Source organism: Lithobates pipiens, unplaced genomic scaffold (genome assembly GCF_037356315.1).
Source record: "Lithobates pipiens isolate NorthernLeopardFrog02 unplaced genomic scaffold, aLitPip1_a1.2 Scaffold_16, whole genome shotgun sequence".
Classification (NCBI taxonomy): domain Eukaryota; kingdom Metazoa; phylum Chordata; class Amphibia; order Anura; family Ranidae; genus Lithobates; species Lithobates pipiens.
In genome coordinates this window covers 554,171,402-554,193,116 of record NW_027507748.1, presented here as the reverse complement: position 1 = coordinate 554,193,116, position 21,715 = coordinate 554,171,402, and the positions used below count along the sequence as shown (strand labels likewise).

The 21,715-nt window shown below is 42.2% G+C and overlaps 1 protein-coding gene across 1 annotated transcript in view; it reads left to right on the top strand.

Moving 5' to 3' along the window:
• LOC143983619 (retinol dehydrogenase 7-like) overlaps positions 1 to 21,715 on the top strand; it is a 69,314-nt gene that overhangs the window by 46,255 nt on the left and 1,344 nt on the right. Inside the window, exons 2-4 of the mRNA XM_077483538.1 lie at positions 6,439 to 6,778; positions 11,712 to 11,970; positions 14,567 to 14,730. Coding sequence (XP_077339664.1) covers positions 6,466 to 6,778; positions 11,712 to 11,970; positions 14,567 to 14,730 — 736 coding nt within the window. The 5' untranslated portion in view covers positions 6,439 to 6,465. The remainder of the gene's footprint in view (positions 1 to 6,438; positions 6,779 to 11,711; positions 11,971 to 14,566; positions 14,731 to 21,715) is intronic.

The window sequence follows — 21,715 nt, the reverse complement described above, 5'->3', positions numbered from 1 at the left end:
TCATGGGGGATGTAATGCTTTATATGTCGGGAAGATTAGACTATGCTATGGCAACGAGTGAAGGAACATGCAGTGGACATCAAGGATGAAATCCCTATTGGGCCCCATTGCCAGAAACTTTGCCGACTGTCCATCCTCAGATTCCGAGCCTTGGATAGGATACATCAAGGACCCTGGGATGGGGACTTTGACAATTGTATCCTTCGCTTGGAATCTCGATGGATATTCATGCTGAGGGCTAATCATACCACTGGTTCTATGGATTTATTAATTATGCCCCCTTTCTTACTAATTGAAAAATGTTGTATTTGTTTAATTTCTATCCTTACTATATTTAAATTGTCAACATATTTTATCTCCCCCCCCCCCCCTTTTTTTATTATCTTGCCCTTTAGACGCCTCGGGACTAGGTCTCCGTGGGTTATATTTGATCTAGACATGTGGACCCATTGTTCCCGTTGTTTTGTCTGGGACCGTAAGCTGCCTTAAATTTGATTGTTGCTGGCATTTGGTGTGGAATTGTTCTTTCTATATGGGGCTTTAAGGATGGTCATGTCAGGAAAGACATCTGCGAAACGCAGCTGCTTTCTCCAGGCGCATACCAGCGCGCACATCTGTGCGCGTGCGCCAATACAGAACAACCAGAACAAGCACAAATGTCTCTGCGCGTGCGCGCACCTGCTGTCAGAACGGGCACCAGTTGGCCTGTTTAAACGGAGCTTCAACACTGTACTGGTTGCTGCTTGGTCTACAGCGTTTTACCTGAATCCTGCTTGCCGTGTGTTTGACTTCTGTTACCGATCCGGCTTGCTCCCAACTACTCCTGCCTGCCTCCTGCCCTGACCCCCGGCTTTCCACGATCTGACCTCTGTCTTCAGTTCCTGTTACCTTGCTCTTGTTGCCGAACCTGCCAGTGACCCGACTACGCTCCTGCCTGCTGTTCTGCCTGATTTGCCTGTCTGTTGCTAATATCGGCTTGTGACCTGACTACGCCTTGCCTGCCGCCTTGCCTGATCCGCCTGTCTGCCATCTACCCGGCTCGTCTGACCCTGACCCTGGTCCTGGCCATCCAGCCTGCTAGAAGTTCCTGCTTCCTGTGGTGCACCTCTGCCTATCTGCTGCCAAGTCTGCCAGCCATCTGCCTTCTCACCTGCCTGCTATCTGCTGTGATCCGGCTTCCTGTTGTGAGTTCCGGCTTCCATTGGTACAAGACTTCTGGACTGATTATAGACACTCTTACCCCGCAGTTCTCCTGGGCTCACTGTCTCACTATCAAAGCTCAATAGCCAGAGCTGTACGAGAGGCCTTCCTATATACGTCAGGCTCACCCACTAGGTACGTAACAGGTCATTTTGTTTTTGCCCTGCATAGATGGTTTTCTGCTAAATGTACCTGCAGGGGTCACAGGGCATGTTTTGGGGATTTTATGTGAGCTCATGTTTGGCTGGGCTGGCCAAATGACTAGTTGTCTGAGTGGTAGGTCTATGGGCGGGCGCTTGATTGCATGCTGAGAAGGCCCCCTTCCCATTTGTTTCCACGGTTGGATTCCAGCATTCCGCCGTCCGGGCACGCCCTCCCCTTTTGGGTTTGGATGATCTGGCGGTGGAACACATCATCAACCTCCATACTCGCGTCACTTCCGATTTGCAGTTTGGCATTAGCACGCATGTGGGTGGGCCTTCTCTCTGTGTTCAATCATTGGAACTTCAGGCTCTGTTTGGGGTTTGTCTTGTTTATATTTGGCACTTTTTTTCTTTGATGTGATTGGTCCCATGGAGAGAGGACCCACCCAGCATCTCGTGGACCCTACCCTCTGTGCATTGGTTTATATAGGGGTGGAGGTCTGTTTTGGGTTTCTATGCTGGGATGTGGGTTCCTCGGGAGACCCAGACCTACGGCATGCCTGGCTGAGCCTGTACTTTGGGGAAATATCTCTGATTACTTTACTGAGCTTGGATAGTAACACATGCAGGATTTTGTATGTTCTGTTAGCCTTGGGGGTGCTTCCTGTGATGTGTCACAAGGATAAACACTGCAGTTTTGGTTACTGAAGCCCCCTGATTCTCTTGTGAAGATTGAGGAGAAGAATAAATTCTTCTAATAAATAATAAATTACGACAGGCCCCAAAGACTCAGATCTTTACTCACAACTGACAGAATCAGATCCTTCCTGGTGTCTCCCTTCCAGACAGCTCTGCAGGACCTTTGGGTTCAGCTCCTCTCTCTCTAGGCCCCTCCAGCTGTTGCAGAACTACAAGTCCCATCATGCCTCTGCCTGATAAAGTCATGCTTGTAACTGTCAGCCTTGCAATGCCTCATGGGACTTGTAGTTTTGCAACAGCTGGAGGGCTGCCAGTTTGAGACCCCTGCTCCAGACCCTTGGGTTGACCACCTCCATGGAGGAGAGGGCAGCCGCCCCCTCCCTCCTGAACTCGGTTCTTTGACTCAACTAACTCTGAGCATGTGTACCCTGGGCTTTTATACAGTATCCCAACATGCAATGCAGCACTTTTCCTCTGCCAGTTGCCAGGACTGTTACACCTGTGCACTCACCTGTCAGGTCCCCTCCCACTGTCAAATATGCCTCCCTATTGGACCAGTGTAGGACAGTCAGACAAGCTGAGCTGCATCTGAGCACAATGAGCAGACCTAATCAATAGATACTGCTCCCTGGTAGGCAGAGAGCACTCTAAGTTTTACCTGACCGTCTTCCTGGTAAGCAGAAATGCCAACTACAAAAACTCTCTTCTAGCACCTACCTAGGAGGGTGCTACAATAAGGGAATGAAGTGTACTATAATGGTGATAGAAAAGTAAGAGAACTTCTGCACAGAGAAGAAAGAACAGACAGTTCTGGAAAGTGAGTGGTAGAGACTGGTGATGGAATTCTTATTTTTTCATGAAATTCAACACATTTGTTAATTCGGAAATATTTGAATTAAGGAAAACCCGTTTAACAAAATTTTCTGAAATTTGGGAGATGCGGCATAGTTCAGATATTTCATAACTTTGGATAAATTCATATTCGTTATGTTCACGAACAGCCAAATTTGAATGGAAATTCCAATACCTATAATTTAAAAGTGATTAGTTGCTTATTTAGAATTTTTGGATTTTCATTCTTTCGAATTTACGTATTTCCTTTCCAAATTTTCTTAATGAAAAATTAATGAAATGAAAACTAATAATTTTTTTTGGCAGTGCACATGTCTAGTGATGGAGACCCTTTTCATATTGATGCATGTTTGATCTTCCCTTCTCCGAGGTAGTGACCCTATCTTTGAGCCCACAGCTTTTCAAGTCCCAGGCCTGGACCACGTGTATGCAAGGTCTTGCAAAGTTTTTGATGGCTCCTCTTCCTGTATTCAGTCCAAGTTACAATAAAAGTAAAGTGTATAAGAACTGGTGGAGGATAATTGGTGTTCTCCACTGTTTCACTCAGAATGGGTCTGTGTCAAGGCTGGGAAAGGTGTGCCTGACGTATGTGAAGACATGTTCCTTATGGTGCGGGGACTGGTGAAGTGGTCTGCTCAGTGACCACAAGGGGGGGCTAACTTACACATCAACTAAGCAAACCTAACATTTTAGCTGGACAGCATGCAAGTCCTCATGTGTCCAACACACCTAGTCCACATGAGTCCATATGAGGAGTTTTTTGTAATCTTACTGCACTGGATTCACAGAAGTAAGATTCAAAATAATAGAGTGAATTTTGCTGTTTGCTATAGCTTATTGCTTTGACCTCCTCTATAAATTGTACAGTAGTTCCACCAGAAATTAAAACATTGTTGTAATATTTCATTTAAAACCTTTCTGCCTTGGACCTCATTCATACAACATAAGGGCTTATACCCCCTTAGTGACCTTACTCGTCAGAGTATCCAAATTTGGGATCACTTGAAATCTGGAGGTGACCTATCAAATCCTCTGGGGCCCATGACTCCATTATTTGGGACCCCAGTTTTCACAATGGCTATGCATGTAGCGAGATTCGGACCATGGCGTAAAGAAGATCATAGAAGACTTGGCCAAGTTCTCCGAGCAGACCCCTCTTTAATGACAGATACCTCCTCCATGTTTTTTCCCTGACAATCCAGAGACACCAAGTAACTTCTTGTATTCAAACTCTCCCATATAAACCGGACATTCTAGCTGAACCTACAGGATTCGAGGCTATGACTACAAAGGTAGACCCTCCAACTCATGTGGTCTTTCAACTTTACTCCCTTTTGTTTAATGCCTCTTCTCCTGACCTTCCACCATATACTAAGGCCTGGGAAGTAGAACTATGGCATTCAATTTCTCTTGTTGATTGGCAACAATGCTTTATTTTTACGCACAAGCTCTTTGGCCACTAAGACTCAGGAAAAAGGATTTAAGCTGGTGATGAGATGGTACCAGATGCCCTTCAACTTTACACCACTTCAATCTAACATTACCAGATACCTGATGGCGGTGTCATGGCTCCAGGGGTACCGTGTTCCACATCTGGTGGGACTGCCCTCCTGTACAGAAATGTTGGCACCAATTCTTCAAACTATACTGCAAGCTGATGACGGCCTCTATTCAACTGTCACCTGAGATAGCTCTCTTGTCTTTGCTCCCTGGAACTTTCAAATCCATAAAGACACTTCCTGGATGCAGCCAGGATAGTGATTCCCCAACACTGAAGATCGACAATCATACCTTCCCTGGGGGTTTGGGCTATTAAGGTGGACCGTATTAGGCACCTAAAATGTTTGTTGGCTCGGAATCTGGTAAGGACGAGCAGTTCTCTTGGACTTCATGGTCTATGTTCCGATACGCCTCAAAATTTCTCTTGGGCTGAGAGAGGCCTAGCTGAATTCACTTTGTGATCAGACTGGAGTGTTACCTATTATTAATCTTTCTATCCCCCCTCTTTTTTTGTCTAATCCTTCCCTTTTGTGCATATGTACACCTTCAGATACCCATTGAGCAATTGTTCCGTATTTTTTCCTCGCTAAGTATATCTGACAGTGTAATCCTTGCAATGTATTCTTTTATAGATGAACAATTTTTCAGGGTAAGTTCCAAAGTTTTAATGCATACTGTCTACATTTGACTCCCTTGTACATGATAGAGGTGACCTGTGCTTATGCCTGTTATGTTTTAATATGTTGCACATATATTCACTAACTCTTGATTTGTTCTTTGAGCATGTTACAATACTTGTTTGATCATACTTTCCTTACATTCTTGTGCATTTGATACCCATTGTTGGTGATCCCCCGAGATCTTGATTTTATTCACTTTTTCCCAATAAAATTAGATTGAATTAAACCTTGCTACCAAGTCCTACCAGGATCCAGCATCCTAAGTGTATGTTCACATTACATGAAAACACATGTCGTCACTAAGTGACATAGAAAACCATTGCTTTCTGTGTGCCCCGTTAACAGCAGAAACTCTTTCCTGAGACCTTCAGGGATATGTCAGGTTGATAGATGAAAAGAAACTTATACACAGCCGTGTTGTGCGGCTATTACTGGCAATGCTCTCATACCATGTTTCCCCAAAAATAAGCTTGGGTCTTATATTAATTTTGGCAACAAAAGACCCAGTAGGGCTTATTTTCGGGGTAGGTCTTACCATATATGCTGTCTTCTCTCTCCCTGCCTATCAGGAATACCCAGTTTGAACAAAAGTAAAATGTCAAAATCCTGTTACAGTAGCACACAATGTGTGTGTCTCTGCAATCCAACGGTGCCAAACACCTCAGCTCTGCTCTCCTCCACCTCTCCCAGCTGCCAGTGGGGGATCCTGCTCCCCTCCCTCCTTCGCAATACTCGGAGTGGGGAAGAGAGCACACCAGCATGTAAATACCTTGTGGAGACTGGAGTATCCATATTGCACACAGTATGACATGTTGATTGATTGCAGAGGCTCTGCACTGAGACTACTGTACCTTTCGTGACCTGCCAAAGCTCAGCAGAGGGAGGGGGAGTCGAGATCCCCCTCCGACAGCCAGAAAAAGAAGAGGAGACCAGCGGGGAGATCAGCTGAGTGCCACTCTGTACCAAAGGCACCTGACACCACTAGGTCACAGAGACATACACAGAGGGGATTATAGGAGTACACAAGCACCTCAAACTAGGTCTTATTTTCAGGTTAGGGCTTATATTGCAGCCCTCTTGGAAAATAGCGATAGGTATTATTTTCGGGGGAAACACAGTGGAATGGACAAGGTATTTTAAATTCTATATTATTATTACACATGATCACAGCTCCATCTCTATGTTGAATTGACTAAGTAGTGGCCATTTTATACAACATAATTGCTAATTAGCCAATTCAATACAGCATGTTAGTTATACAGATCTGTTACATTTATTAGCGCACATGAGCTATTATTCTCTGAACAGACACATTTAATATGTATATTTTATGATTGAACTAATTTTCTGACTGTATCTTTCAGTGACAAGGATCCTACTGCTGATTCATCATGTGGTTCCCTTTGCTGGTAGTGTTGGGTTTGCTCCTCTTGTACAGATGGTACAGACAAAGTCTAATCCTGGACAATCTCGCAGGCAAATATGTCTTCATTACTGGATGTGACACAGGATTTGGAAATATTCTGGCAAAGAACCTGGACAGACGAGGAATGAGGGTCCTGGCTGCATGTCTGAGAGAGACAGGAGCTGAAAATCTGAAAAAAGAGACCTCCAGTAGACTGCAGACTGTCATTTTAAATGTCACTGACAGTGAGAGTGTTAGCAGTGCAGCCAAATGGGTGTCTTCTGTTGTTGGAGAACAAGGTCAGATTTTAACATTTTTAGCTTAAATAGTAGCAATTTAAAACTCATATTATACGATCAGGACAATTGATTAGGATTTTTTTTTCCCATGTGAAATACAGTGCCTTGAAAGTATTCATACCCCTTGAAAATCTCCACATTTTGTCATGTTACAACCAAAAACTTAAATGTATTTTATTGGGATTTTATGTGTTCAACCAACACAAAGGTGGATATAATTGTGAAGGGGAAGGGAAATGATAAATGGTTTTCAAAAACTGTTTACAAATATGTGAAAAGTGTGGCATGCAATTTTCAAGTCTTGCCACAGATTCTAAATCGGATTTAGGTCTGGACTTTGACTGGGCCATTCTAACACATGAATATGCTTTGAGCTAAACCATTCCACTGTAACTCTGGCTGTATGTTTAGGGTCATTGTCCTACTGAAAGGTGAACCTCCACCCATCTCAAGACTCTAACAGGTTTTCTTCTAACATTGCCCTGTACCTGGCTCTATCCATCTTTCCATCAACTCTGACCAGCTTTCATGTCTCTGCTGAGGAAAAGCATCTCCACAACATGATGCCGTCACCACCATGTTTCACAATGGGGATGGTGTGTTCAGGGTGATGTACAGTGTGTGTTTTCCGCCACACATAGCGTTTTGATTATAGGCTAACAAAGTAAAATTTTGGTCTCATTCGATCAGAGCACCTTCTTCCACGTGTTTGCTGTGTCTTCCACATGTCTTCTCGCAAAATGAAAACGGGACTTCTTATGGCTTTCTTTCAACAATGGCTTTCTCCTTGCCACTCATCCATAAAGGCCAGATTTGTGGGAGTGCATGACTAATGGTTGTCCTGTGGACAGATTCTCCCACCTGAACTGTGGATCTCTGCTGTGGAGTTACCATGGGCCTCTTAGCTGTTCTCTGATTAATGCTCTCCTTCCCAGCCTGTACGTTTAAGTTGATGGCCATGTCTTGGTAGATTTGCAGTTGTGCCATACTCTTTCCATTTTCAGATGATGGATTAAACAGCGCTCTGTGAGATGTTCAAAGCTTGAGATTTTTTTTATAACCTAGCCCTCCTTTAAACTTCTCCACAACTTTATGCCTGACCTTTCTGGTGTGTTTCTTGGCCTTCATGATGCTGTTTGTTCACTAATGCTGTATACACACGACCGGTTTTCCCGTTGGAATAAAGTCCAAAGGTTTTTCCAACGGAGTTCCTCTGAAACTATCGTGCGCACACACGATCACACCAAAGTCTGATAGTTATGAACGCGGTGACGTACAGCACATACGACGGGACTAGAAAAGAAGTTCAATAGCCAATAGCTTCCGTCTCATACTTGCTTCAGAGCCTGTGCCATTTTTGGTCCATTGGAACAGCATACAGCCGAGCGGTTTTCCTGATAGGAGTTCGTTCCATCGCAAATATTTAAAATATGTTCTATTTCTAGGTCCATCGGAATTTTCGTAAAAAAAAAAAAAAGTCTGATGAGGCATACACACGATTGGAATATATGATGAAAAGCTTCCGTCTAACATTTTCTGTGGGACATTCCGCTCGTGTGTATGTGGCAAAAGGTTCTCTAAAGCCTCATACACACGATCGGACTTTGTACAAACTTTCCCGTGGACTTTTGTACAAAGGGCGTAGTCCACAAGTTTGTATTGCATACACACGATCTGACTTTTTGACAACAAACACGAACGTAGTGACGTCACAACGTTCTGACGACACTTCAAAAGAGGACGTTCAATGACTCCAGCTCCACCTTTGGTCAACTTCTGTATTGTAGTCTGATCTTTTGCATTGGTTCTGAGCATGCGTGTTTGTACCTTGTACAAAAGTCCGATGCTTTTGCATAAACACGATCGGACTTTACTCCATCGGACTTATGTTGTCAAAAAGTTTGTCCGTTCGCACAGCCAACAAAAGTCCGCTGAAAACAGAAAAAGTTTGTCCGATGGAGCGTACACACGGTCGGATGTTGCTCCAAAACAGCTCATTTGCATGTTTGTTGTCAAAAAGTCAGACCGTGTGTACGGGCCTTAACAAACACGAGGGTTTCAGAGAACAGCTGTATTTATACTGAGATTAAATTAAACACAGGTGGACTCTATTTACTAATTTGGTGACTTCTGAAGGCAAATGGTTCCACTAGATTTAAGTTAGGGGTATCAGAGTAAGGGGGCCTGAATACAAATGCACGCCACACTTTTCAGATATTTATTTGTAAGAAATTTTGAAAACTATTTATCATTTTCCTTCCAATTCACAATTATGTGCTACTACTTTGTGTTGGTCTATCACATAAAATCACAATGAAATTCATTAAAATTTTTGGTTGTAACATGACAAAATGTATAAAATTTCAAGGGGTATGAATATTTTTTCAAAGCACTGTATATGCATCAGCTCCACTCTCCTACATTTAATCTTCTTGCAACTTCTAAAAAGTGCCCTTTCTTTTTTTTTTTTTTTTTTGTAAAAATACCTATCCTACCTTTGCACAACACCTTCTCCGCTTAAATGTAAATGGTGTGGTGGGCAGATTCAGTCTGCATTCTTGGACCCCCCCGAAAATGATTAAGGAGACACATTTCCCATCATTCTTTGTGTCATTTCTTTCTAGATCAGGAGAGGATGGAACAAAAAGTAGTACCTTTTTGTCCCAAAATAGCAATATCATCTGTCCTTTGGTAATTAGTGGTGAGAAGCCATGTGGGGGAAGCAGCAAACATGTGGAAGAAGGTGCTCTAAATTATATTGGTTGAATGAGACCAAAATTGATCTTTTTGGCCTAAAAGCAAAACGCTATGTGTGCCTGAAAACTAACACTGCACATAACCCTAAACATACCATCCCCATCGTTAAACATGGTGGTGGCACATCATGTTGGGATATTTTTCTTCAGCAGGGACAGGGAAGCTGGTCAGAGTTGATGGAAAGATCAGTGGAGCCAAATACAGGGCAGTCTTAAGGCCAATACACACGATCAGACTTTTTGACAACAAACATGCAAATTAGCTGTTTTGGAGCAACATCCGAATGTGTGTACACTCCATCGGACAAACTTTTTTGGTTTTCATCGGACTTTTGTTGGCTGTGCGAACGGACAAACTTTCTGGCAACAAAAGTCCGATGGAGCAAAGTCTGATCGTGTGTACAGAAAACCATAGGACTTTTGTACAAAGTACAAACAGGCATGCTCAGAACGAATGCAAAAGATCAGACAACAATACAGAAGTTGACCAAAGGTGGCGGTAAAGAGCAGAAAAACCACGTGGTTTGGTGAAAGTTGGCTGAAAAATTCCTGCTGTGTGTATGCAATACAAGTTCAGGGCCGACGCCCTTTGTACAAAAATCCAAGGGAAAGTTTGTACAAAGTCCTATCGTGTGTATGAGGCTTTAGAAGAAAACCTGTGAGTTTGCAAAAAACTTGAGACTGGGGTGGAGGTTTACTTTTCAGCAGGACAACGACCCCAAACATACAGCCAGAGCTACAATGGAATGGTTTAGATGAAAGCATATCCATGTGTTAGTATGGCCCAGTCAAAGACCAGACCTAAATCCAAATTGGAATCTGTGGCAAGACTTGAAAATTGCTGATCAGACTCTCCATCCAATCTGACAGAGCTTAAGCTATTTTGCAAAGAAGAATGGGCAACAATGTCACTCTCTAGATGTGCAAAGCTGGTAGAGACCTCCCCAAAACACTTGCAGCTAATTGCAGTAAAAGGTGGTTCTACAAAGTATTGCCTCAGGTGGGCTGAATAAAAATGCATGCCACTCTTTTCACATATTTATTTGTAAAACATTTTGAAAATCCATTTATCGTTTTCTATCCACTTCACAATTATGTACCGCTTTGTGTCGGTCTATCACAGAAAATCCCAATAAAATACATTTAAGTTTTTGGTTGTAACATGACAAAATGTGGAGAATTTCATGGGGTATGAATACCTTTTTGAAGGCACTGTATCATATTTTATAGGACTGTAGAGATTTCAGTTATACTTTAAGTTATATCTCCACAGCTGATAAATTGTTGTCTTATCAAGTGCATATGAATCCGAACAAATCAATTCCCATCAATAACATACATATGTAAATGCACGAGAAACTAGGCTGGCCAATTCTAGACCTTATAGCTAATATATTGACTTAACAAAGGCTATCTTGTTTTCACATGCTGGAATATCTGCAACAAACCCCAAAATATGCTTAATGGATGACTTGGTAGAGCAGACCCTATTGTTTGCTTCAATGGGAAATAAATGTTTGTTCACCTGATGAAATGGGTTGAAAAAGGACTGATGAGCAGTTTGATATTTTGAATATAGTGTGCCAGCTGCCACTCCAAAAAATAAACTTCTGCTTCGAAGGATCATGGGTATCTGCAGGGTGTCTTCTGTTTATTGGGCTGGATCAAATGGGGATTCCATTTTTAATGACATAAGAGTTTATGTGGAGAGAACTCCTGCCCCTTCGTCAATGGCTTAATAAGAGGTAGTATAAAGGTAGTAATCCAATCTTCCATTAACCATTGGTTTAATAAATGGTGTATTTAATGCTTGGCTATAGGAAAGCTCTACACAAAGCTTCCCTTTCCATATGACCAGTCTACACTATCATTTAAAAAAAAATGCAGTAACGCTATGTCTTTAAAGGTTATTTTTCATCCAGGCCATGCTATAGCTAACGGTAGTTAGCCACATTCAAATGGACTTGTTTTTTTTTTATTGTTGAAACTTTTTGACACTCATCCAAGTATTCTACAAATTAGTGTCAATAACATACTTTAGCATGTAATGCAATTGTACCGTATGTTCTCTAGTCTGTGTAGGCTTTTTGTAACCACCCCTTCATGAAAATGGTTACTCAAAAGCTATATCACTAGATAACTTACTGAATATCTATATTTGTTTAACTTTTTTGCAGGGCTCTGGGGCCTAGTAAACAATGCTGGAGTCAGTGTTCCGTGTAGTCCAGATGAATGGCTGACCAAAGAAGATTATTCAAAAGTTATTGATATTAACCTGTTAGGGATGATTGACGTGACAATCAATCTCTTGCCATTTCTCCGGAAGGCCAGAGGGCGCCTGGTTAACATGTCTAGCTCTGTAGGAAGATTGACTATGACTGCTGGACCATATAGTTTATCCAAGTATGCAGTAGAATCCTTCTCAGACAGCATCAGGTGAGTTGCGTTTATTTTAGAATTGTTATTGCCTCTGTTTTCAGTATTTAGAGACTTCTACAATTACCACACATATGATGCAGTCTTTCAGTAACATTTTTCTGAGTCGCCTTTTGTAACATAGTTGTAACTTCTGTTGATCCTACTAGTAGATTTTATTTTTTTTTTTTAATTTCCACTTCCTGTAAGAGGCCAAGCTGTTCAGCAAAAGTTGCAGTTAGAGGAGATCCCCTCTGCTATATGGCCAAATCATCTGTCAATCAACTAGCAGGCGTCATTAACTGGACCACCTCCTGATTGATTTATTTTTATTTCCCCTTACCTGTTATCCAGGGTTGTCTTTGATTCACATACTTGCTGGCTCAGAGATTCCAGCTTTGCACTGCTGCTCCAGTGCCACAGCTTTAGTCCCGCTCTGCCACCTTCCCCTCTGACAGGAACTGGCCGAATTTCGATTCATGTGTGGCCTATCCTTTTTGGCAGAGGTCGATAATTAGATTGACTTCTGTCAAATGGGAATGTTGGAAAACTTTTGCCAATCAGCAGAGATTCTCGCTGTTGGAATACAATATCTCAGTGGGGGAGATTCTTCCATCCACCTCCCTTGTGTGGATAGAGGAATTTTTTTTTTTTTTTGGAAGTTTTTTTTCAGCGCACTGCATGCCAAAGTAAAATTCTCCATCTATGACCAGCTTGCCTGTGTTTCAGGATAATGCAACTCACTACTGCACATTCCCAAAACGGGTCAGGTCTGACTTATGCCATGATTAGGTGCATTGACAGTCCATTCAAAATGAGAGGACTGTCCTAAAGTACTTTACATTAAGATGTCTTAATTTTCTGTGGACGCATTACTGCCCTGCACTGATGTAAACATGGCCTAACCAGATATAATACAATAACTGAGTGTAAGTATCCATACTTAACACATAAGTAGGGAGTAAATCTAATTTTCCAAACAATTAGAAAAGCAGGATGTGACAAATAACCATATTAAAAGCATTGATCTAGTTTAAACTACGTAATGAAAGGTAACAAAAGAAAAATGATTTGTCAAGAGATGCTTGTGAGGCGGAAATGAATGAAGTCCAAATAAAGTTGAATATTATAAGAATGTGGCACTTTTTATTTTGTTTACCAGTGCAAGGAAGGGTGAAGGTAGAAATGAAGTAAAATAAACATTGATGAGACACTCTATTGTGATTGCAAGTGAAACCTTATAAGTATTACTGGCAACCTCCGTATCCTTATTGGAAATGTCTGTTACTGCTGTTTTAACTATGTATAAGTTGACCTATATTTATAGAAATTGTTCTAAAAATGTAAAAAAAAGCGACTGCATGGAGGGATTAGTGATATACCTACCTATACTCCCTCTGGTTGCATGGCGCCTCTTTATCCCTCTTACTAGTCTGGTTTCCCCCAGCCGAGATTTGAACCGTTAATAGGCAGGCTGAATGTACCAAGTTGATCGATCGACTTGGGTGCAGCCAGTCTGCTGGATTCTCTTGTGATTATCCCTAGCGGCTGCTATAGCCACTAGCAATAATCGCTGTCTTCTCCCAGCAGGAACGGCTTCCCTTGCTTTATTTTACCTTAATGCCTTCTCTGCATTAAGGTTAAAAATCGTATCATTGTTGTCTATGGGACATTGCATACAGCTAAGTAAAGATCAGTAATATAACATTGAGTACAAAGTATTAAAACAAAAATAGAAAATGTTACGTCTGAGTGCAGTAATTTACTCACATATTTACTCGTTTAAAATTTACGAGAGTGCAAGTGAGTATATTACAGTACTGGCAATGAAGATTAATTTTACTTTGTTTATACTCATCTATACGCTTGCACACCTTTACTCACCTATCATAGACATGTGCAGGAGGTGTGCCAGGTGTGCCTGTGCACACCCTAACCACTCTGTGCAGTGACGATTCTCCCTACTGCCCGGGCCTCCCCCCCATGTTGCACACCCCCCCCCCCCCATAGTGCTGCTGGCTTCCCTCCTCTTCTCTGGGTTGCTATGGGGGATGTTTCAGGATGGAGAGTGGGAGAAGGGGCTAATTCAATGTCATTTACCAGCCCCTGCTTTTTCTAAATTAACATACACTGTGTTCATTCATAACTGAAGCATAGTAAACTGTTACTATGCTTCAGTTTGTGACTGAACAGGAATTCGCTCAGCACAGAGCACTTCCCAGTCACTCACTGTACCGTGCTGCAGAGAAAGGCATGTGTGTTTGAGCTTTGGGGTGCACACCCTAATGCAATAAACTGTACACACCTATGTCACCTATACTGAACATTACTCAGGTCTTTACACACAGTTTTTGGCCTAAGCATCAGTAAATTATGACACTTGCATGCAAGTTTTTCCTTAAAGATTCATCTATGCTTCCTGAAAGCAATGCAAATGCTTTGGCAAATCTTGCAGTTCACACTGCTATTATACAGATTGAAGCCCATGTGAAATGGGCCTAAATGGTTTTTTTAAACTAATAAAATTGTGTTGGTGTGTGGGATCTTGCTTTTGCTTATATCACAACTGTTGCATGAATAAATTGCCTAATTTATTTGCCATGGATTTTTTCTCCAGGCGTCAGATGAAGTTTTTTGGTGTGAAAGTGGCTATCATAGAACCAGGAGCATTTGACACACAAATAACAAGCGTAGATGCAACAACAGGAGATTTAATGAGAACTTGGAAAAATGCTCCAGAAGAAGTAAAACAAAGTTATGGAGAAGATTTTTATAAAAACGGTGAGTATTCCGCATTGAATATAAATTAAAGTAAATAACCTAATCTTATACTGGAGTTTTTATTTACCTAATCCATAGAATGTGTGTTGACAGCTGCTTAAATGTCTACTCATTACCTGATTGCATCAGGCTGCACTTAGCACTGCAGAGGACCCGATCCCTTCTCCTTATAGCATATACTCTAGAGCTGGCCATATGAATCAAAATATGGGCAGTTCAGCAGGAACTGATCTACTTTAAATCCATGGAAACAATCATAGATTAAGGTAGCAGGGTCATATTAACCCTTTCATGACTAAGCCTATTTTTGGAATTTGGTGTTTACAAGTTAAAATCCATATTTTTTGCTAGGAAATTACTTGGAACCCCCAAACATTATATATATTTTTTTAGCAGAGGCTCTAGAGAATAAAACGGCGACCGTTGCAATATTTTATATCACACGGTATTTGCGCAGTGGTGTTTTAAACGCAACTTTTTGGGAAAAGGGACACTTTCATGAATAAAAAAAAAACAAAACAGTAAAATTAGCCCAATTTTTTTGCGAAATGTGAAAGATAATGTTACGCCGAGTAAATAGATACCAAACATGTCACACTTTATAATTGCGCGCACTTGTAGATTGACGACAAAGTACGGTACCTAAAAATCTCAATAGGCGACGCTTTAAATTTTTTTTACGGTTACCAGGTTAGCTTTACAGAGGAGGTCTACTGCTAGAATTATTGCTCTCGCTCTGACGATCGCGGCGATACCTCACATGTGTGACTTGAACACCGTTTACGTACGCGGGCGCGACTTCCGTATGCGTTTTCTTTGCTTCGCGAGCTCGCGGGGACGGCGGGCGCTTTGAAAATTTTTTTTTTATTTTTTTATTTATTTTATTTATTTTTAAATGACTAAATTGTTTAAAAAAAAAAAAATAAAATTTGATCACTTTTATTGCTGTCACAAGGAATGTAAACATCCCTTGTGACAGTAATAGGTGGTGACAGGTACTCTTTATGGAGGGATCGGGGGTCTAAAAGACCCCCCACCCCTCCTTTACACTTCAATGTATTCAGATCGCCGAAAACGGCGATTCTGAATACCGGATATTTTTTTTAAACCGGCGCCATTGGCAGCCGAGTAAACGGGAAGTGACGTCATGACGTCGCTTCCGTGTTTACGATGAGGAGACTGGAACGAAGCCGATTACGGCTTCGTTCCAGTTCCTCCCCAGCAGCCAGAGCCGACGGATGTTTAATCGGTGCTCCCGATCGAGCGGGAGCACCGGTAACAGCGGCGAGAGGCGGCGGGAGGGGGGGACGTCCCCTCCCGCTCCTCCGGCATAACAGCCGAGCGGCTTTTAGCCGCATCGGTTGTTATGCCTGGATAGCCAATCGCCTGCTGTAAAAAACGGTACCGGGATGATGCCTGCAGGTGCGGGCATCATCCCGGTATAACCCCCGAAAGCCGAGTACGCAGATGTGCGTACGCTCGGCGGGAAAGGGTTAAAGTGGGTGTAGATCATGATTATCATGATCACTCCTTACATTGGTGGTCCGTTAAATAGTTTTACCTTATCAGAAACGCCTGTTGCTAGGCAGTCTTCCTAACCTGCCTCTTCCTACTCCGCGGTGATCTTCGTTCTTCTCACCTCCTCGTGTTGTCTTCTGGGTAATGGGGTGCGCTGTGTTCTGGGAACTGTGTGTTTTCCTAACACAGCATGTCCCATTCACAAAGCGCTGCGCGACTCGTGCATGCGCACTAGTAAATGGGCAGTGAAGCCACAAGGCTCCACTGCCTGTTTCCCTTAGTGAGGATGGCAGTGCTGGGACCCGAGAGCCGAGGAATGGGTCGGCCTCAGGCAGCCGACATCGCGGACACCCTGGAAATCTAAGTGTCCTTATTAAAAGTCAGCAGCTACTTTCTTTTTTTTTTAATTTTTTTTTTTTTTTTTTTTAGCTGCTGACTTTTAAAAAAAAATAAAAATTCCCTGCTGGAACACCCCTTAAGTAACTTCACTGCTACCATTATGTCCACAGCATTACCATTATTTACCTCCAGCGCTGGCATGTTATAACCCGTGCTACCAATATGCCCCCAATGCCACTTCTATGTCCCTCAAGTGTCTCCATTTCTCCCATGAAACATTCTTTCCTTCTTCCTCCCTTCAATATGCAGAGTGGCACATGGAAGCAGTGGGAAGACACAGCTTGTTCTGGTGTGCTGGTCCCTGCTGAGCCACCTCTGGTATCTGTCAGCTGCACATACAAGCACCAGGGATAGACATGAGAGAAGGATCACAGACAACAGTGTTGCAGAACCGGTAGCTCTGTCTCACTGCCACTTCCTTGCCCTGCTCTGCATATGGTGGGTAGAACTCTACTGAATGAGGATCAGCATGACGGGGACGTGAGCTACAAATCACATGACCGAGATCACTGGTATATCATGACTGACCTGCTGCTGACCCTTGATCTACTGAAAATCCACAAATCTCTAATGGTTACAGTTTTAAAGCACGTTAAATCCGCTAAATTCACCCCAGGTGCATCAAAACAAAATGTGCACAAAGCCCTACTTTTTGTTTTCTTTAAAAAGCAGCACCAGCCTAAATAGAAAAAACCTGTCCCCTGCCAGCATGCTTCAGAAAAGGACCCTTAGTCATCATTCACAGAGACCGCAGTAAAAATAAGCGGCTGAGCTGCTGTTTTACTCCCCCCAACTACCCACCTAAAAGAGAACATGCAGCCGCTCAAAACTCTGTGGGCTGTGCCAATGCTAAATTCAATCCATTCAAGTGAATTGCAACCCTGAAAAACAAACAATGCACACTTCTCAGGATAAAAACAGCCGTCTGTCAACCTCCCTCAACCCAGCAATTGTGAGTGATGCATACTTTCAAGGTTAAAGCATCTGCCAACCATGGAACGTATTTGAGAGGGGCAGCAAGGTCTGCTGCAAGTGTAAACAAGCCCTTACTTTGTATGTAGAAGCAGTGATTTATTTGCAGAAGGTCAACATGGCCCCTGCTGACTGCTGACTACATTTGCTTGGGCATTTTGCCACTAAGCCCATACACTTTAGTGGCAGGTCAGTGGCCACAGCTAGCTATTTGCAGGTGACAAACACAGAAGCAGGAATCAGTAGATTTCTGACGCTGGCATTCTCACCATGGCAAACTGCCCATGCAAATATAGCCTAACTCTGCAATTATCAAACAGAGTAGAAAATTTGTTTATCGGTACAGCTGGTTATTTTTCAAAATCCATATTCATAATAAATACTATATAATAAGCACTGGTAAACAAAGTGTTCAAGTCTTTCTGAAAAAAAAGATCCTTTCTGAAAAATAATTGTCTAAATCTAATTGAGCTGGGGATAAGTTCCACCTCATTTATCAACAAGGTAAACTGAGCATAGTCTATTTTTTTCTATCATGTACAGTGCAAAAGGTTTCAACAATTGTGAAAAAAATGCTGTAAAGTAAGGATGCTTTCAAAAATGCAATGAATCTTTTTTTTTTTTTTTTTTTTTTTTTTTTTCTTTTATCAATTAACTTACAAACTTCAAAAAACGAAATCAAATCAATATTTGGTGTATACATAGTTTTGCCTTTAAAAGAGCATCAATCAATGATGTTGAGACCGGGGCTCTGTTGGGGCTATACCATCTCTTCCAGGACTCCTTGCTGTTCTGTTCACTCTAGAATAAAAGTGTGGGAACTCCCACCCAAGATCTACTCGCCCACCCAAAAAAAAAAAAAAAAAAATGATACTCTCATATGCACGAATGCTTCAAAAGTGGTATTTTTCTTTCAATTTTCATATTGTGTGTATGAAGCTTAACTGTTAGTACATAAAAAAAAACAATCCTCAAACATCAATACGGTAATTCTCTGAATAGTCAGCATTCATTAAATTGTGCTTCCATCCAAATGTGAACATCATGTTCTGATCTTTATTGGGGAATTTTATTTTGCATATAGAGTGTTTATGTGGTGAGTTTACACTTTTCATTGAACAGAGTTTGGATAACACAGGGTTGAACAGGTCATAAATTAACTGCACATTATCTGGACAGAATGCTTGGGGAGATAGTGATGTGTTCCTGCTTAGGAGAGGTATGCTAGCTTGGGGGGCTGCAAACTCTGCAGGGCTCCAACACACACTCGCTGCTATTCCAACCCTTCATATATTTCCACATAATTTTCCCTCCTGGCATTAAACTTTGCCTGGCATTAAACTTTGCCTGGTATTGTGCTCAGCTTGCCACCCCAAACGGATGTTCCTCCCTCAGCTCACCTCTCTCCCTGCATGTCCTGTGAGCAGAATAGCTGATCTACCCATCAGCTAGACCTCATCTACCTGTTGGTTAGCTGTGGTTGACAGGTAGATTGAAGCGGAAGCTGTCATGGGGCCCCCTACTGGCAATGCCTGAATGGTCAGGTGTGCAACACTTACTATTGCGAGCTGTGTCGGCAGCTGGTGGTGTAGCACCTTCCACGCAGCTCGCATACTTCAAAGTCTTGCAAGGCTGCTAATGGGAACTGAGTTCCTGTTGTGGAAAAAGTACAGGAACTCCGTTCCCAATGCGTTCCCGCAGGACTTGAGCCCTGCTTGGCTGTGAGAAACCGCAAATTGCACCACCATTTTAAAGTGGTTATGTAGTGTTTTTGCAGCCAGAGGTCAAAATGTTTCTGTGATTCTTCCGCGTTCAGGAGAGGGAGGTTGAACCTCCCCTAAATGCAGCAGCTCCTAAACGATGCTAGAAGTCTATGTGTACATGGACACATAGGCTTTTATGGAGTTGAGTTTAGGAGCTTTGGCCAAAAAATGCCAAAATCTTCTAAACTCAAGTTATAGCTGTAATGTACTTCTGAACTCACTTTAGAAGTATTATGAGCAGCCGTATAACACATGTACATTAATGTATAGCATCATGCATGACTTCTGTTTGCACTCTGGTTGTCCAGAAATTAGCATAGGAAACTGCCAGCCAATTACCAGCTACAGTATGCAATTCATGGCGCCGTTCAGCTCCCCAATGCTATGCCATCTATGTCTTGCAATGGTAAAGACTGACTGGGAAATGCTGCTTCTCTGCACAGATGCTGTAAAAGTTGTAGATAGCACAAGTATAGCTGAGTGACTCCATGAGTTGCATAATGTCACAGGCAAATGGCTGGCAGCTTCCAGGCCTGATTGCTCGACAACTGAAGCACAGACAGAGGCCAAACATTGTGCTGTGCATTAATGATATTGTCTGATGGATACATATCTGCCTGTTTCAACATTGAGGAAACCAGTAATTCTGGCCAAATGCTCAACTATGTGCAGAAATGCAGTCCCAAACCTGTCATTAACCTGCAGCCTTCTTCCCTGTTGCCTATAGCAGTGTTTCTCAACTCCAGTCCTCAAGGCGCCCCAACAGGTCATGTTTTCAGGATTTCCCTCAAATGAAAGGGCTGTAATAATTACTAAGGCAGTGAAACTGTTCAAGTCACCTGTGCGAAATAACGGAGAGCCTGAAAACATGACCTGTCGGGGCGCCTTGAGGACTGGAGTTGATAAACACTGGCCTATAGACACTTAACCTTGCACCACTTTCAAGGACTTAAGCAAACAAACTGCTCTTGCAGCCAAAAAATTTAGAATCCTCAGCCCAGAGCACCTGCTTTTGTATTTCTGTACCAGGTATTGTGTTAACGTGCACAGAGGAGTCACACAGCCTTGTGTTTTTTTTTTTTTTTTTTTTTTTTTTTTTTTTTTTACATCAAACGTATTGCTTTTTAGTCACAAGTCTCCTATGGAGATTACTTCTGACCAGACTTCTCTGGGCTGTAGTTGGATGTGCAAGGGTCCCACTAGTTTCTGCCAAGTCTCAGCTGATGATGCGACTTGGATTTTGAAGGGAAATCACTATGATGTGTCTTTCATCTGCTGCAGTTTCTTGGGTGACCATTGTGTTTTTTTGGTCCCCAAATTGCCTGTTTCTTTGTACTTTTCTAAATGTGGACAGCCCATCTGAAATTGCCTGTCTCCCCTGAAACATCTGCCTGTGAAGGACCTCGTTGATGCAGTAAGACCACTCTGAGTTTGGTTGCTGTGCTCAGTTTTGCTATAGTGTGAGGATATTTACACTGAACTGTCTATAGCATTCTACGTTAATAGAACAAGGCTTTTCCTCCCCAGTTTTATTCCTCCTGAACAGCTGATTATGTTTAATTTGTTGATTGTATTTTAACCTACATATTATCTTGTTGATCATTCGTATCCGTTTGTTATAATTGTTTAGTCATGCACTGGACCATATGCCTAACAAATTCCTGTGTGCTAGTGTACATGGGAGAATTGATTGCTTCTCCTTTATCTTTAACCCTTAGTTGGGAATTGGAAAGAAAGTCATCCTCCAAACTTATTCAATCCTGTAGGTGCTGCTTAATTTTGTTGTTCACAATGAGCTTTCTCCTTTGGCAATTAGTGGTGATATTTCCAGCTGCGCTAATGGTCAGTTACTGATTCCTTAGGTCTTCCTCAATGTGTGTTGGGCCACATTTCCTTCATTGATGCTCACAGAACCCCCCCCCCAGTAGTCCAGTTGCTCTCACCACAGAAATTTGACAGCTGTTCATTCTGCAAACATGACCAAAACCATAGCAGTCTGAGTTTTTGGATTTGTTCAACTGAAACTTATTGGCTATATATATAATATTAATTTTTTTTTCCCAATGTTTGAAGCCTGAAATGTGGCAAAAGGTTGAAAAGTTCAAGGGGGCCGAATACTTTCGCAAGGCACTGTATATTATTGTTTAAGTGGCTGCTATATGATATATACATTTGTCATAGGAAGTGGTATATATTTTTTGTGATTGCCTTTATTGTCCAGAGCTTATTTAGACATTGCGCTGAGATAGGAGGAAGAAAGTTTAGTTTGTGCCATTATTTTCTCCTTTGCACGCACGCACGCACGCACGCACGCACACACACACACACACACA